The sequence below is a fragment of the Miniopterus natalensis genome, chromosome 18 (genome assembly GCF_054644295.1).
Source record: "Miniopterus natalensis isolate mMinNat1 chromosome 18, mMinNat1.hap1, whole genome shotgun sequence".
NCBI classification, from domain to species: domain Eukaryota; kingdom Metazoa; phylum Chordata; class Mammalia; order Chiroptera; family Miniopteridae; genus Miniopterus; species Miniopterus natalensis.
Window position 1 is genome coordinate 40,919,838 of NC_142098.1, and position 13,847 is coordinate 40,933,684.

At 60.6% G+C, this 13,847-nt stretch overlaps 1 protein-coding gene across 1 annotated transcript; it reads right to left on the reverse strand.

The window, feature by feature from the left end:
* Window positions 1–66: 66 nt before the first annotated feature.
* Window positions 67–12,681, reverse strand: PPP6R1 (protein phosphatase 6 regulatory subunit 1). Its single transcript, XM_087826945.1, has 22 exons — window positions 11,624–12,681; window positions 9,863–10,049; window positions 9,643–9,780; window positions 9,479–9,544; window positions 7,923–8,035; window positions 7,720–7,833; window positions 7,137–7,299; window positions 6,884–7,036; window positions 6,656–6,796; window positions 6,075–6,139; window positions 5,880–5,995; window positions 5,710–5,795; window positions 5,520–5,609; window positions 5,342–5,439; window positions 4,131–4,188; window positions 3,881–4,044; window positions 1,330–1,505; window positions 1,072–1,249; window positions 898–968; window positions 706–787; window positions 225–335; window positions 67–142 (listed from the first exon to the last, which is right to left on the reverse strand). The coding sequence occupies exons 1-22, from the start codon at window positions 11,848–11,850 to the stop codon at window positions 67–69; spliced, it is 2,673 nt and encodes an 890-aa protein (XP_087683071.1). The 5' UTR covers window positions 11,851–12,681.
* Between the last annotated feature and the right edge of the window lie 1,166 nt (window positions 12,682–13,847).

The window sequence follows — 13,847 nt, forward strand, 5'->3', positions numbered from 1 at the left end:
CCAAGAGGGAGACGGAGTGAGGCGCCGGCCAGCCGGCCACCCCCCCAGCCTCCTGGTCTCTGCTACTCACTGGGAGCCTGGGGAAACTGGCCCTCCCTGGGCAGAGCCGTTGGGCATTGGAGGCAGCTGGAGGGTCTGGGCACTGTCAGGAAAGAGGGCATGAGAGGTCCGTGCCTCCTCCCACAATGACCCCCCCACCAGCAGCGAGGCCACCCCATGCTCACCTCTGGCTCTGGGGGAGCCCTAAGGGCTCTGGGCTCTTCTCCCTCTCCACGGTCTGGGGAGGTGGGGGGAATCCAGGGGCTGGGACAGAGGTAGCAGGGTCTCCGGTTGCCCTGTGGGGAATGGGTGGGGTCAGTGGCCTATACCCTGCTGGAGCCCTCGAAGGAAGCCTTGTGAGCAGGGATGCAGGGCACAGCCCAGGGCCTCACATCCAGACCCCAGGATCGGGCCTAGAAGGAACTCCAGGGTGACTGGGACATGGCTCTGCATGCTCCTTGTCCCCTCCTGGTCCTCAGGGAGCCGCCCTCCTGCCCATGGACTGAGCTGGTGGCCTGGGATCCAGGATCCTGTGTGACACAGGCACACCCCTGGCGGTTCCTACAGAGGCCCCTTGGAGCAGCTTGGGGCCTGGGATAATCCTAAGGCCAGGCTTTATTCACCTCCCCCAAAAGGCCGCCCAGAAGCTGCTCCCCAGCAGGTTACCTGTCCAAGGAGCTGGGGACGGAGCTTGTCTCTCTGAGGGTGGCCTGGAAGTCCCTGAAGCTGACCAAGGCCTGGCAGGGGGCTGTGTGGGAGAAAGAGGCCCGAGACATGGGACTCAGCGAGCTCCTCCAGGCCCGGGGACAGAGGGAGAGGGTGGAGGGCATGGAGTGGGCAGGGTGGGCAATGGCTGACCTGAGGGCTCCGCTACTTTGCCGCTGTCTGAGGCTTCCTGAGGTGCTGAGGAGGGTGTGGGGTCCTGGGACCTGGAAGGCAAGAGAAGCAGCCCAAGGAGGTGGCTGGGTTGGCCCCAGAGCCTAAGGGAACCAGGACGGGTGCCCGTATCCCTGTGTCCCCTCTGAGCCTCACCTGAGCTGCGGGGTGCCAAGGGCAGGGCTGGCAGGCCTTGGGGCAGGGAGGCCCTGGGGCACGCCGAGGGGCCCTGGAGGGGTGGGGAGCCCAGCGCATGGCTCCTCCCCTCCCGAGCCCCGGGGGCTGGTGGGGGTGTCTGCAGGCACTGGGTCGAAGGCGGCTGTCCAGCCGGGGCCTGGCGCAGAGGTGGGCAGCGGTGAGCGGGCAGGCGGCGCAGCGCCGACCCCGACCACGCCCACCCTGACAGTCACTCACCGGGAGGCTGGGGGCCGGGGCTGGGGAAAGGGGAGGGCCCGGCCCCACCGCGGGCCGCCTGGCCGTCCTGGCCATCCGCCGGGCCGTCCTCCCCATCCTCCCCCTCGTCCTGGTCTCCGTCGTCCCCGTCGTCCCCGTCGTCCTCCTCGTCCTCGCTGTCGGTGCTGCCTCCGCTCCTGCCGGACACCAGCGTGAGCTGCAGGGCAGGGCCGAGCGGGAGGCGCCTGCCCACCTCCCAGCCCCAGGCCTGTCGACGAGGGAGCAACAGGTGACGGGGGACAGGCAGGTCGGCCCGGGCCCAAGTGTGACAGCACCAGGCCAGCACCAGGGCAGGAAGGCCACCCGTCTCCCTCACAGACCCTCCTGCACAAACGACCTCGCGGGGGGACTCTTCCCCCAACAACAAACTCAGGGGACTTTTGTCACCACTGTGTCCTTGGCCGAGAGCAACATTGGCACGTGGGGCCGTGCTAACGTGGCTGAGACCTGGGACAGAGCCCGACTGCCCCCGGCAAGAAGGCCGAGCACATGCCGAGGGCCACCCCCACCCCCACCCCCACAGGAGTGCATCTGCTCATCACCGAAAATACACCAGGCACTTGGCAAACGGGGGACAGAAGGGAGCTTCTCGAACCCAAAAGGGGAGCTCCAAACTCACCACTCGCACCACACCCAGTCCCCCAAAATCAGGAACCAGACGGCCCCTCCCACATCGGCTCCACACCATCCTGGACGGCAAGTGGTCAAGAAAGTGACACAAAAAACACCCAGAACAGAGAAAGGAGTAAACTAACTGCAGACTGCACGACTCTGAGTGAGGAAATCCTGGGGATCGAGACAACCATCAGGGGAGTGCGTTCTGCGAGAGCAAGGACGCAGGGTCGGCATCCAAAAACCTACTGCGGGTGGTACACTGCGACAGTCTCAGAATGGCCAGGAAGACAATTCCACTCACAGCTCCATCGAGAAGAATACAGCACTTAGGAGTAACTTTAACAAAAGCAGCATAAAACGTATTCTGAATACTACAAAACACTACTGAACATTAACAAGGCCCAACCCTGCCCGGCTGGCGTGGCTCAGCAGTCGAGCATCAACCTAGGATCCAGGAGACTGTGGTTCGATTCCCAGTCAGGGCACAGGCCCGGGTTGTGGGCTCCATCCTGTTGGGGGTGTGCAGGAGGCAGCCGATCAGTGACTCCCTCATCACTGATGTTTCTCTCTCTTCCCCTCTCCCTGCCTCTCTCTGAAATCAATAAAGATACATACTTTTTAAAAAGCCTAACCTATGGAAACAGTCCACGCTCACAGACCAGGAGACAGGAGACGGTTCCAACAGCCACACGCCCCCAAGCAGGGGCTCAAGGCCCCATCAGCAAGCACAGCCTGCTCCCTTGTTGAAACCAACAAGCTGATCCCAAAACTCACAGGGAATCTCAAGGGACCCAATAGTCAACACAACCTTGAGCAAAGCGGCAGGATTCACATCTCCCAATCTCAAAACACTACAACACAACAGTGACCATGACTGGTAGTCCCGGCGTACAGAGGGATGTCCAGGCCAAGGGGCCAGGAGAGAGAGGACAGAGATAAACCCTGCATGCAGTCCAGTGACTGCCAGCAAGGGTGCCAGGACCAGTGTGGGGAAAGGACAGTACCCTCAACAGTGCTGCTGGGACAGCGGCATCCCACAGCAAGGGAACAAAGTTGGACCCCGCCCCACTCAGAATGGGCCAGATGTCACCGTGAGAGCTAGCGATGCAAACTTAGGAGAGCGTGGGTGAACCACGACCTTGGACACCTGAGGGCCAATGAGCCCACCACACCCACTGCAACGAGGGCCTCTCAAGCAGAAAAGCCACAGCCATCTACACCCATCTACAGAGAAGGCGCCAGGACAGCGGCACCCTCAGAGGGCAGGCAGCAGCCTCCGGGGTGCAGGGATGGTCCCATGTGGCCACACACTCAGGATTCACACACTCGCCTCTGCGCTTGTTATACGTCTGTTAAAGAGGTAAAACCCTCTAGTCCTGCAATCAGAAGCTCCAGGGGCAGAGGCTGCCGCAAGCACTGAGTTGTCCCCAGTAGGAAACCTACATGGCCAGTGATGCTGGGCCAGCCAGTATGGAGACAAATAACACAACATTGGCACAAAGGACTGGTCACAGCTTCCTGACCTTGGGCCTGTGATGAAGGGATGGCCCACACCTGTCATTTTACTGAAATTAGGAGGAGAAGCTGATGGGACCATCCTACCCCATCATGAGGAATACCTGCATAAGCGCTCACACTGGGAAGCAGAGTCAAGGGGTGAAGGAGTGATACTGGTTGCAGATGCACCTGGATCGTGCCAGACCTGAAGGAGCCTCATGTTCCAGCCACACACAAGCTGATACCCTATGCCTGTTGTAGCTTAACCCACGGGAACTGGGTTTCTATCACTCAGAATTCAGAATGCCCCAACTAACACACACACTCCATTCTCCCATATTTCTCATTCACTCAGCCAATGAGAACTGCTCCTGGAAAAGGGGGTGGGAGCGGGACTCACCGCACACCCGGGGGCTGGCCCAGGCGGGCCCCCCTGGCCAGCTGGCTGCTGTGCCAGGCGCCGTCCTCCCCATCAGACTCCCCAGAGCCCTGGCCCTCCTCCTCGTCGTCATCAAACTGCTGGATCCGGTCCTTGTAGCAAATCTCCAGCAGGTTGGCGTTGGGCTGCAGGGTGCAGGGGTGGAGGGTGGGGTGGGCGGTACTGCCCACAGCCCCCCCCCCCCCCCCCCCGAGGATGGGGCAGCACTCACATTCTCATCATCAGCATTGAGGGAAAAGGTGATGTTGGCTGTCTTGTCAAAAGGCGCACTGGGAAAGCAGCAGGGGCAAGGAGGAGACGCTGAGACAGGCTGTCTCCCACTGCTCCGTCCATGCCTGTACCCTCACTATTCTCAGTTGCGTCCCTGCAAACTTCCCCACTCACTAACACCAAGCGAACACTAGCAGCGCATGCCCATCACCTGTGGACGTTTGTAGAGCTGAGGTCCTGCCCTTTGCCCTCCTGTCCCAACCCTCATCCAGAGGTGTCCAAGGGGACTCTGTCCCTGGATCCACCCCTTGGATGCCCTGTGTGCTTCCCTAAGGGGCCAAAAGGGCCTTTCTCCATCTGCTTCCCCACCGTCTGCCTGAGGGCATCAGGGCTCATTCTTCAAAAGTGACCTCTTCCGCTCAGTGGGCACTTCCCTCAGGGCCCTGCAGGGCAGGCTCCCTTCGGAACCTGCCAGACCCTTCAGCCCTGAGGTGCACACAAGGAGACCAGACCCACCCAAGTGACCTGCCCCGGGCCGGGGGCTGACAGTGGCAGGACCAGGCGCGGAAAGGAGGCCCCTGGGTAGGTGGGTGGTGAAGAGCCACTTGGTGCCCCAACCCAGTGTCCTGCATTCCTCCCAGGGTGCCTCCCCCTCGAGGTCTACGTGGTGTGGCCACAAGGTTGCCCACACAATTTACAAAGCATTACTCAGTTTTCAGTTTTTCTCTCACTCTAAAGGAAACAGATGCCTGTGGCAGAAAATTCAGGGGATAAATAACATTCACGACACAACGCCAGAGGCAATGATGAAATGCGGCTGCCCCAAATACAAACACACGGAACTGGCCACTGAAAAGAAACCTTGCCCTGGCCAGGTGGCTCGGTTGAGTGTCCTGTGCACTGAAAGGTTGTGGGTTCGATTTCTGGTCAGGGCACATGCCCAGGTTGTGGGTTCAAACCCCCGTCAGGATGCTTGCTGAAGGCAACCAATTGATGTTTCTCTCTCTCTCTACTTATCCCTTCCTCTCTCTCTAAAAACCAATAAAAACATACTTAAAAAGAAATCTCATCACCCCAAGGCCTCTGGAGGGGGAACAGGTGGCCCTGGCCTCTGGGGCCCATCCCACACATTTCCAGCAACCCAGGGAGGACACACACAGGAAGGACAGCAGAAGCCACACGGCAGGCAGCCTCACGGAGGGGCACACTCACTTCACACTTTCTTCCTGCTCCCCAAACTCCTCGTCATTGAAGCCGAAGTGGTCGATGAAGGCCGAGGTCATGCGCTGCATCTGGAAATCCATGAAGGCCTGCGGGGGTCGGTGGGTGGAGGTCAGAGGCTGGTGGCGCGTAGAGCCGGGGCCCAGGACCCCTGCAGCCCGCAGCCCACCTGCTGCAGCACGGCCTCCTCGGGGAAGTTGAACTCCTTGAGCCGGTCGTCCTCGTCGTCGCTGGAGGAGTGCAGGTGGTGGGTGTTCACCTGGGCGGGCAGGGGACAGGGCTGTGAGGGCCTGTGGCCGCAGGGGTGGCCGTGAGGACAGGGAAGCTGAGAACATAGAAGCTGGAAGCAGGGGCCTCACCAGGTCTACCATGTTCTTCTTGTTGGTCTCGGCCAGGGGTCCCGACACGAAGGCCTCCCACTGCTCCTGCTGCTCGGCGGGAAGCTCTGCTCGGGGAGGGACAGGGACAAGGGCGTGAGGGCAGCCCTAGGCCATCCCCACCCCTCCTCCGCAGGCCAGGCCCACCTCACCCTTCAGCAGCTGCCCCAGCTGCTCGGCATTGGGCCCCTTCTCCAAGTTCTGCACCAGGGCGTTGGCCACTCTCGTCAGGTGGCCCATGTAGCCTTTCCGTGGGCCCCCTGTGGACCTGAAGGAAAGGGGAGGCCGGAGCTGGACACAGGCTGCTCATGCCACCTCCCCACCCAGAAGGAAGGCAGGACACTCACTGCACACGGTCATTCTCCTCCCAGGACGTCAGGATGCGCTCTACCAGGCGGCACTGCTGCAGCAGCTGGGGGAGGGACCAGCCAGGTTACGCTCCACCCACAGGGCAGCCCCCACCAGGGTCTGGACTCAAGCCTCTGCTCACTCTCTGAACAACACCCTTGCAAACAGCCCACACACGCACACCTGCCCCCTTTCCTGTGCGCCCCGCTTTGCTCCCCCAGAAACATCATTCGCCTGTCCAAGTCCTACTCAATCTAGACCACAAACCCCAACCTTCCCTCTGAACAGCTCCTCCCCCAGGGCCCTGGCTACACCCAGGGCAGCATCCCTGTCCACTGCAGCAGCCGTCACCCTGGCAGCATCCTTCCCAGGACACCCACTATCCTAGGGTCGCGTGTCCACTCACCTCCCTGCAGGTCACCCTCTGTTTCCCCCAGACATAACCTAAAGACAAAGCCAAGCCCCCAACACCCAGGACGCGAAGTCACCCACCAAGTACTAGCTCCACAACAGGCGAGGAACAGATAGGGGGCAGAGCCCACCCCTGGGGAAGGAGGGGTATCCGGGCACCCCAGCTTACGTGCTTCACGACAGGGTTTGGGGCAGGTGCCTCGAGGATGCTGTCAGAAGGGGAAGGGGGCCCAGCGCTCAGCATGGTGCTCACACACACCTCCACTTGTGTGTGCAGGAAGTTGTTAAACACGTAGTGAAAGAAGAGGTCCTGGGGGGTGAGGTGCAGGCTGGCATGGAGAGACCCCTGAGGCTTCGCCCAACACACCCCACCCTGCCCAGTGCCCCACCCCCGCACCAGCATGGTGTTGGGCACGTCCAGTGCCAGGAGCTCCTGGGTGAGGGCCACATCGTTGGCGCTCAGGGCGCTGGCCAGCAGCTTGACCACATGCAGCCGTGTGTTGCCCAGGGGTGGGTCCAGGGTGCCCCATGTCGTGCACAGCGGCTCCAGCTGCAGACACAGTGGAGGCTCGATTCCTGGCCCACTGCCAGCCAGGACCAAGGAGCAACCTTCCCCACCACTCCCGCCACTCCCCGCCTGCCCAGCCCACCTCCAGGGGCTCGAACAGCAGCTGGTGGAAGTGGCTGAGCCGGGGGCGTAGGGCGTGCAGGGCACCCATGCTGGACACAGAACTGTCCAGGGTCGCCTGGGCCAGGAGCTCCAGCTGCCCGTCCACACTGCTGAAGAAGTTGTTCACAATCACAGACTCAGACCTGCAGCAGGGGAAAGAGTGGAGGGCCAAGTGAGCTGCCCAGACAGCCTGGGCGTGGGCGTGGGCATGTGCGTGGGCACAGAGCACATCTGAAAAGGAGAGAGAAGTTGCTCTTGGTCAGGACGTGAAGGGAGGGACTGAGAGGGAGGCACCCAGGCCGGGGGCCCTGGGACCCTAGGGTAGACACACCACTGCATTTGGGCAGTAACCTGCCCAAGGGACCCTGGATTTGGAAGCTATGGCTAATTGACCTGGCCTGTTTCCTTGGCTGTCAGATGGGAACAGGAGCACTCTCCTCTCAGACCACAGTGACCACTGTGAAGTGGACACTACTATGGAGGTCGTGTCCCGTGACCTCCATCCCTGAAAGGAGGCCATGTCCTCAGGGAGTTGCAGAGCCGCCTGGGAGGTAGCCTCTCACCGTGGCCTCCTGGGCTCCAGCAGGGTCAGCAGCACCTGGATCCCACTGACGAGCACGGACGGGTTCAGCTCCCCCTCCAGCATGTTGCTCAGGAGTTGTTCGATGGTCTCCTGCCTGGAGTGAAGGGGTCAGGGTAAAGGGCCTGGGACCCAGGTCCCCAGGACAGCTACCCTCCTTGGGCCAGGGTGCGCTGGCAAACCCACTTCTCCAGGGTGGCCAACAGCTGGTCAGGCTCCGGGCTGTCCTGGACTTGGATCACCTGCTCCCGGCTGAGGCGGATGATGTCACACAGGGACTGGGACGCGTTGGAATGTTGCTGGGGAGATGGAGAAAGAGCTGAGTACCCCAGTCTGGCTGTGGGGCCCTCCAAAGCCTGGTGTCGGGACCCCCCCTATGCCTCCACCAATGAGTTGACCAACTGGCCCTGGCTCTTAGGGACAGGGAGGAGAATGGCACAGATACAGGGATACAAGTACCGAAGGAGGAAGCTCAAGACACAGAGAAAGGGGAAACCAGGGGAGGCTTCCTGGAAAAGGAGACATCCCACAGATGTCTCCTGCGACATTCAGTAGCCAAAAAAGGGACATCCACCAACTACTGAATGGTAAGCAACCGTGTTCTGCCCACAAGCAGAACATTCCTCAGCATCAGAAAGGGATGAAGCACTGACACGGATACACACAGAACACAGTGCTAAGGCAAAGAGGCCCCACATTGTATGATTCCATGTATACGAAACACCCAGAAGAGGCAAACCGAGAGAGAGAAAGCAGACTGGTGGCTGCCGGGGCTGGGGAACCATGAGGGGAGAGGGAGTGACAGCTAATGGGCATAGGGAGTGATGAAATATATCCCAAAACCAGCGTGGGGATGGCTGCACAACTGGATATACTAAAAGCCACTGAAGCCCAGCTGGCGTGGCTCAGCAGTTGAGCGTCAACCCATGAACCAGGTCAGGGCTGGATTCCCAGTCAGGGTACACGGCCAGGTTTCAGGCTCAATCCCCAGCGGGGGGCGTGCAAGAGATAGCCGATCAATGACTCTCATCATTGATGTTCCCATCTCTCTCTCCACCTCCCTTCCTCTCTCTGAAATCAATAAAAACATTTAAAAAGAAAAACCACCGAATCCCGTATTATAAATGGGGGGGAGGGGGCTGTGTACTACATAACTTATTCTCAACAAAGCTGTTACAAAAAAAAAAAAGCAAGAAATAAGCATGAGCGGAATGCTGAGTCTAACCCAACAGGGCCCACAGGCAGACCCTGGACCCTGGACCCTGGACCCTGGACCCAGCAGCCCTGGGACCTACAGACAGAACCTAGACCCACGTAGGCTCACAGTGGGTACCGCTGTCCCTCTGACAAAGGCCTGGATAGCCATCACCCTCCTGGGATGGGGGCTGGCTAAGCATTGGGTGCTGACTCCCTACACTGTGGGCTGGGGACACGTTGGTGAGGATGCAGGGCCCCAGGTGGATTTTCTGGAGGACAAGCAGGACTCGTCCAGGTACAGAGCCGGCAAGGAGGGAGAGAGGATGACCGCCCGGGAAGGGCAGCAGCAAGGGCACAGGGAACAGAGCCCGAGTCAGAGGACCTTCACCAGACCTGCCGGCTCAGGGAGGACAGGCCAACTTTCTGGCTCAGAACCTTCCTCATGTGAACCCCTTTCTGTTCTGCCCCTACATTGGGCGTGGGCAGCGGGGCACACCGTTCCCAAGGCTCCCTGTCCTCTTTGAAGGGAGGAAGGGGACACTCACATTGTCGTCCTTGGATGGGTGGATCTGCTCGATGAGCCTCTGGACGATCTTCTCCTCGTTGAGCCACTTGGGGTGAGAAACAAGGCGGGGCTCGGCTCCGACCCCGCCCCTCTCCCCGCCCCGCCCGCCCGCCCTCCGGGCGCCCGCCGCCCTCGCGAGCTCACGTTGACCACTTCCTGCCGCAGCTGGGGCCGCTCCACGCAGGTGAGCAGCCGCAGCAGCAGGTCCATGATGGCCGAGGTGCCGATGTGCCGCAGCAGCAGGTCCACAAAGTCCTCCTTCTTCCGCAGGAAGGCCACGAGCTGGGGGCACGGGCGCGTCAGATGGAGGCCCCGGCCGCGCCGGCCCCCCGCCCCAGCCCCCGCCCGCCGGGCCCGGGCGCACCTGGTCGGTCTTGCGGTTGATGAGGATGCCCATGACCTTGCTGAAGAAGCTGGCCAGCAGCGGGTTGAGGCAGCCGCTGCTCTGCAGGAAGCCGTAGAGCCGGTTCAGCAGGGACTCGTCCGCGCCCAGCGCGTCATTGATTTGGGGCACGTCTGAGGTTAGGATCTCACAGGCCACACTGGGGTACCTGGGGAGGGGCGGGGGGGCTGTCACATCCAGAGAGGGCAGCAGATAAGGGGGAGGGCCGGTGGGGCCATCCTCCCCTCCCTGTGTCCACCCTCCTGACCTCTACCAGGCAAGCCTGTCACCTCCTGGACACCTGCCTGCCGGTCCCCATGGCCCTGCCCCAGCAGGTCACTGTCAGAGCTTCCCCTTCAGTCTATCCAGGTGATCTAAAACCCAACCTCGCCCCTCACCCCTTCTCTGTACACTGGCTCCAGGGCCGCCCTGTTCAGCAGTGACCAAGGCCCCAGGTGACCACACCTGCTAGAGGTACCCTGTGAACTGTAGGGGTCTTGTGTGCCTCCTCCCCTGGGTCCCTTGGAGCAGGGCAGGGACCCAGGGGCCAGGAGGGCATAGAGGTAAAAATGGGGGCTCCCTCTGTGTCTCCCTAATTTTGTGAGCCAGAGCCCAGTCTTTGGGGCCACAGGACACACTCAAGGGAGGGGGGATGCTGGGAGGGGAAAGATGAACAGAGGTCAGAACAAAGCAGGGAAAAGACGCACGTGGGAGCAGGTATATGAGACAGATGGACATCAGGAGGCACGGAGGACTCTGCTGACCCTGCCAGAAGTCCCTGCACCCTCACTGACCTCCCACTTCACAAAGGGCACACCGAGGGGCAGCCCACACCCTGTACCACCTGGCTCAGGCCTCCAGGCACAGAAGATGCAGAGCAGGATGAGGACCACATGCCCCTCTGCAGAGCAGGGGGGCTGGGCAGGGGGTGGCACCAGGGAATGAGGAGGTGAGCCAGAAGGGAGCCCATGTCTGGGATGGACTATGCGGGCCCGAGAAGGGCGGCGAAGACCAGGGAAAACAGAAGTCCTGTTATGGAGACCATGCCAATCACACCCCCAACAGGCCACTGACAGCCCGGTGCCCAGCACACCCCAGGGCCCTAAGGACCCACAGAGTGACTTGGGGCAGCGGGGAGAGAAGGGCTGAGGAGTGGTGCAGGAGGGGACGGTGCCCACCTAGGGCCCGTGCCAACTCTGCTCACAGCCTGGCACCAGGCCGGGCATGGGGAGACCTCACCCATTCATGCTCCAAAAAGGGGAAATTTACAAGAGAGTTACAGGTAAAAAGATGTCATCTGGAGTTAAGAGAACTTGCTGTAAACCACACCAGGGCCTGTGGCCGTCCCATGCCACCACCCAGGCTGTGACTGCTGTACTCTGCACAATGCTGCCAGGGGGAAAGCAGGCAGTGAACAGGGAGCTCTGCATTCTCTCTCACAACTGCTGTGATTCTCCACTCATCTCAACAAAAATCCAATTGAAAAGACCACCAGGAAAAAGAATCTGGGGTTGCGGTTGGGGTGGGGTACATTGGAACAAGACCAGCTAGATGCTGCCCCCGAGGGCCCTACTCAGCCCCCACTGGAGACTGTCTGCAAAACCTGTAATAAAGACGCTCCTAAACAGTTTTACCACGAGTGCTTTGGGGCACAGGCTGCGGGTCTGCACCCAGGGGCCCAGCCTCCTCTGCCTTGGTTTCCTTGTCCCCACCAGGGGCCCTGGCACAGAACAGGTGGCTCACTTGTAGCGCAGACGCTCATCAACACTGGCTGGAGGCTCCTGGGTGACCCACGCCACCATGGCCTGCAGGTGTGGCGGCTGCAGCAGGAAGTCCAGCAGCTTGCGGTTAACGACCTTGCACTCCTGCAGGACGTCCTCTTCGTCCAGCAGCTCGGGCAGGCTCAGGTCCTCCCGCTCCAGCAGCGTGTCCAGGTGCGAGCTCGTGTGCAGGTCAAACTTCCAAAACATGGCGCCCTGTGGGTAGGGGCTTTCACTACTGAGCCCGCCACCCAGCCCAGCAAGCACCAGACCTGATGACGCTTCCAGGTGCTTCTGGTCCAGACCCAAGGTCCAGGGGTGCCTTCACACCTGAGGTGAACTGTCCTGCCCAACTGTCGGCCCCCAGGCCCAGAGAAAGCCCTTTGGCGTGGACCGTGCACAGGGCCTGTGAGAGAGAGTCCTGATGTCGTGCTTGGAGCAACCATGGTCCCGCCTGTGTTCACTGTCCCCACATCTGGACAGGGGCCCCAGGGGCGGAGCCAGAGCTGTGCTCATCCTGGAACCCCTGCCATCACACTCGCTTCAATCTGTTTGCTGGACAAATTCGTGCCCCATGACAGCCAGCGTGCAGCTATCATCTAGCCCAACAAATTGCCACGTGGTGCAGGGTGTGGGGCAGTGGCAGGCAGAGGGAAGTCTGTGCTGTTGCCTGGATGCCACACACACAAACACACCCAAACCCCTACCCACCCACAGCCCAGGACAGGGAAGAGGGAAATGGGAGGGAGTCCTCCTAGAACAGCCACTGATGGGCCCAAAAGATGTAAGACAGATGGGGTAACCGGCTCAGCAGGGAGGGCAAGCCAGCTCCCCCCACCTAAAGGATGGTGCCCTGGCTCTTACCCTGCATGCCTGGCAGTGGCCCAGCCCACCTGGCACAGGTAGCTGACTGGCATTAGGAGCATCTCCTGTCGAGTGCTCCCTAGGTGCCAGGCAGGCCAAAGCCCCTGACGAACATGAAGTCAGCGCCACCTATAGGCCCCTCAGTCCAGACCACCAGCTGCTCCACAAGTCCACCATGCACTGAGTGCTGTACCCATGGCCATGACTGAGGGGCTGCCGTCACCCCAGCACAGGCGCTGACTGAAGCTCACTTGTCACCTGCCTCACGAAGACCACCTAAGGTAGAGGCCACTGCGGAAAGATCAAGAGGCCGATACGCCCCTCCTGGGCACCTCCAGGCCCGCAGACGCCAGTCCCTCTCCTACGATGCCCTCCGAGTCTTCTCTGCCCCACGCTACCCTGGCCATGGACAGTGCTCCAGCCACTGACAAAGCAACAGCCTGAGGAGAAAGACGCTGATTCGGGAAGCAGCTGGGTGGAGCCAGTGGGCACAGGTGACCAGCCTTCTAAGCCCCAGTGCATTCAAGACACCGCTGCCCCCAGCTGTCCTTTCCAGCCTCCACAGGCACCTCAGTCACCCCAGCCGACCAGCTGACTACTGGCTGTGACCAGGAACAAGTGGTTCTAAATCCGCAACAATCCCGAGGGACTCATGTCTGTTCCTAAGCTTTGGCTGCCCACGCCTGGACAGTGGAGGACAGCCCGTGAGCAGGTACAGGCAGGAGGGCACAGCACCTCACGGGGTCCTATCCTACTGCACATAGGAACTTGTCCCAGTCCTTCACCCCACCCCCATTCAGGCCACTTTTCTGAGCCACAAATTTGAGTGTCTCAAGTTGGTTCCCGGCCCGAAGCCCCATGATGGGCTCTCCAGTCTCCACATTCAAAGCACTAGGGCCCCTGCCCACCTCCGTCCACCACCTCCGGGAGTATGTCCCAACCTGCCCAGCACATCCACTACCACAGGAATGATCCTGTGCACTACACATGCCTGGGCTGGATGCAGATGGAACCGCACAGAACCCTCTTCACTAGGCCGCCGTCAGTGCCTGGGGACAGCACCTAGCACAGAACCTTAGCTGGGACCACCACCTGGAGCTACAAGAACCTCGAAATTGTAAGAACAACATCTGTTTCTACATCGGAGACTTCAAAGTGGCAATAAGGGGACCAGAGAGCCCAAAAGGCCGCCAAGCAGAGCAAGCGAAGGGGTCACCAGGGACCACATACGGCATGACTCCATCCAGAGAAAGATAGTGGTTCTCAAGAGCTGAGAGAGATGACTGCTGATAGGTACAGGGTTTCCTTTTGGGAAAAGGCTGTTCAAAAAAAGTCCCCCAAAA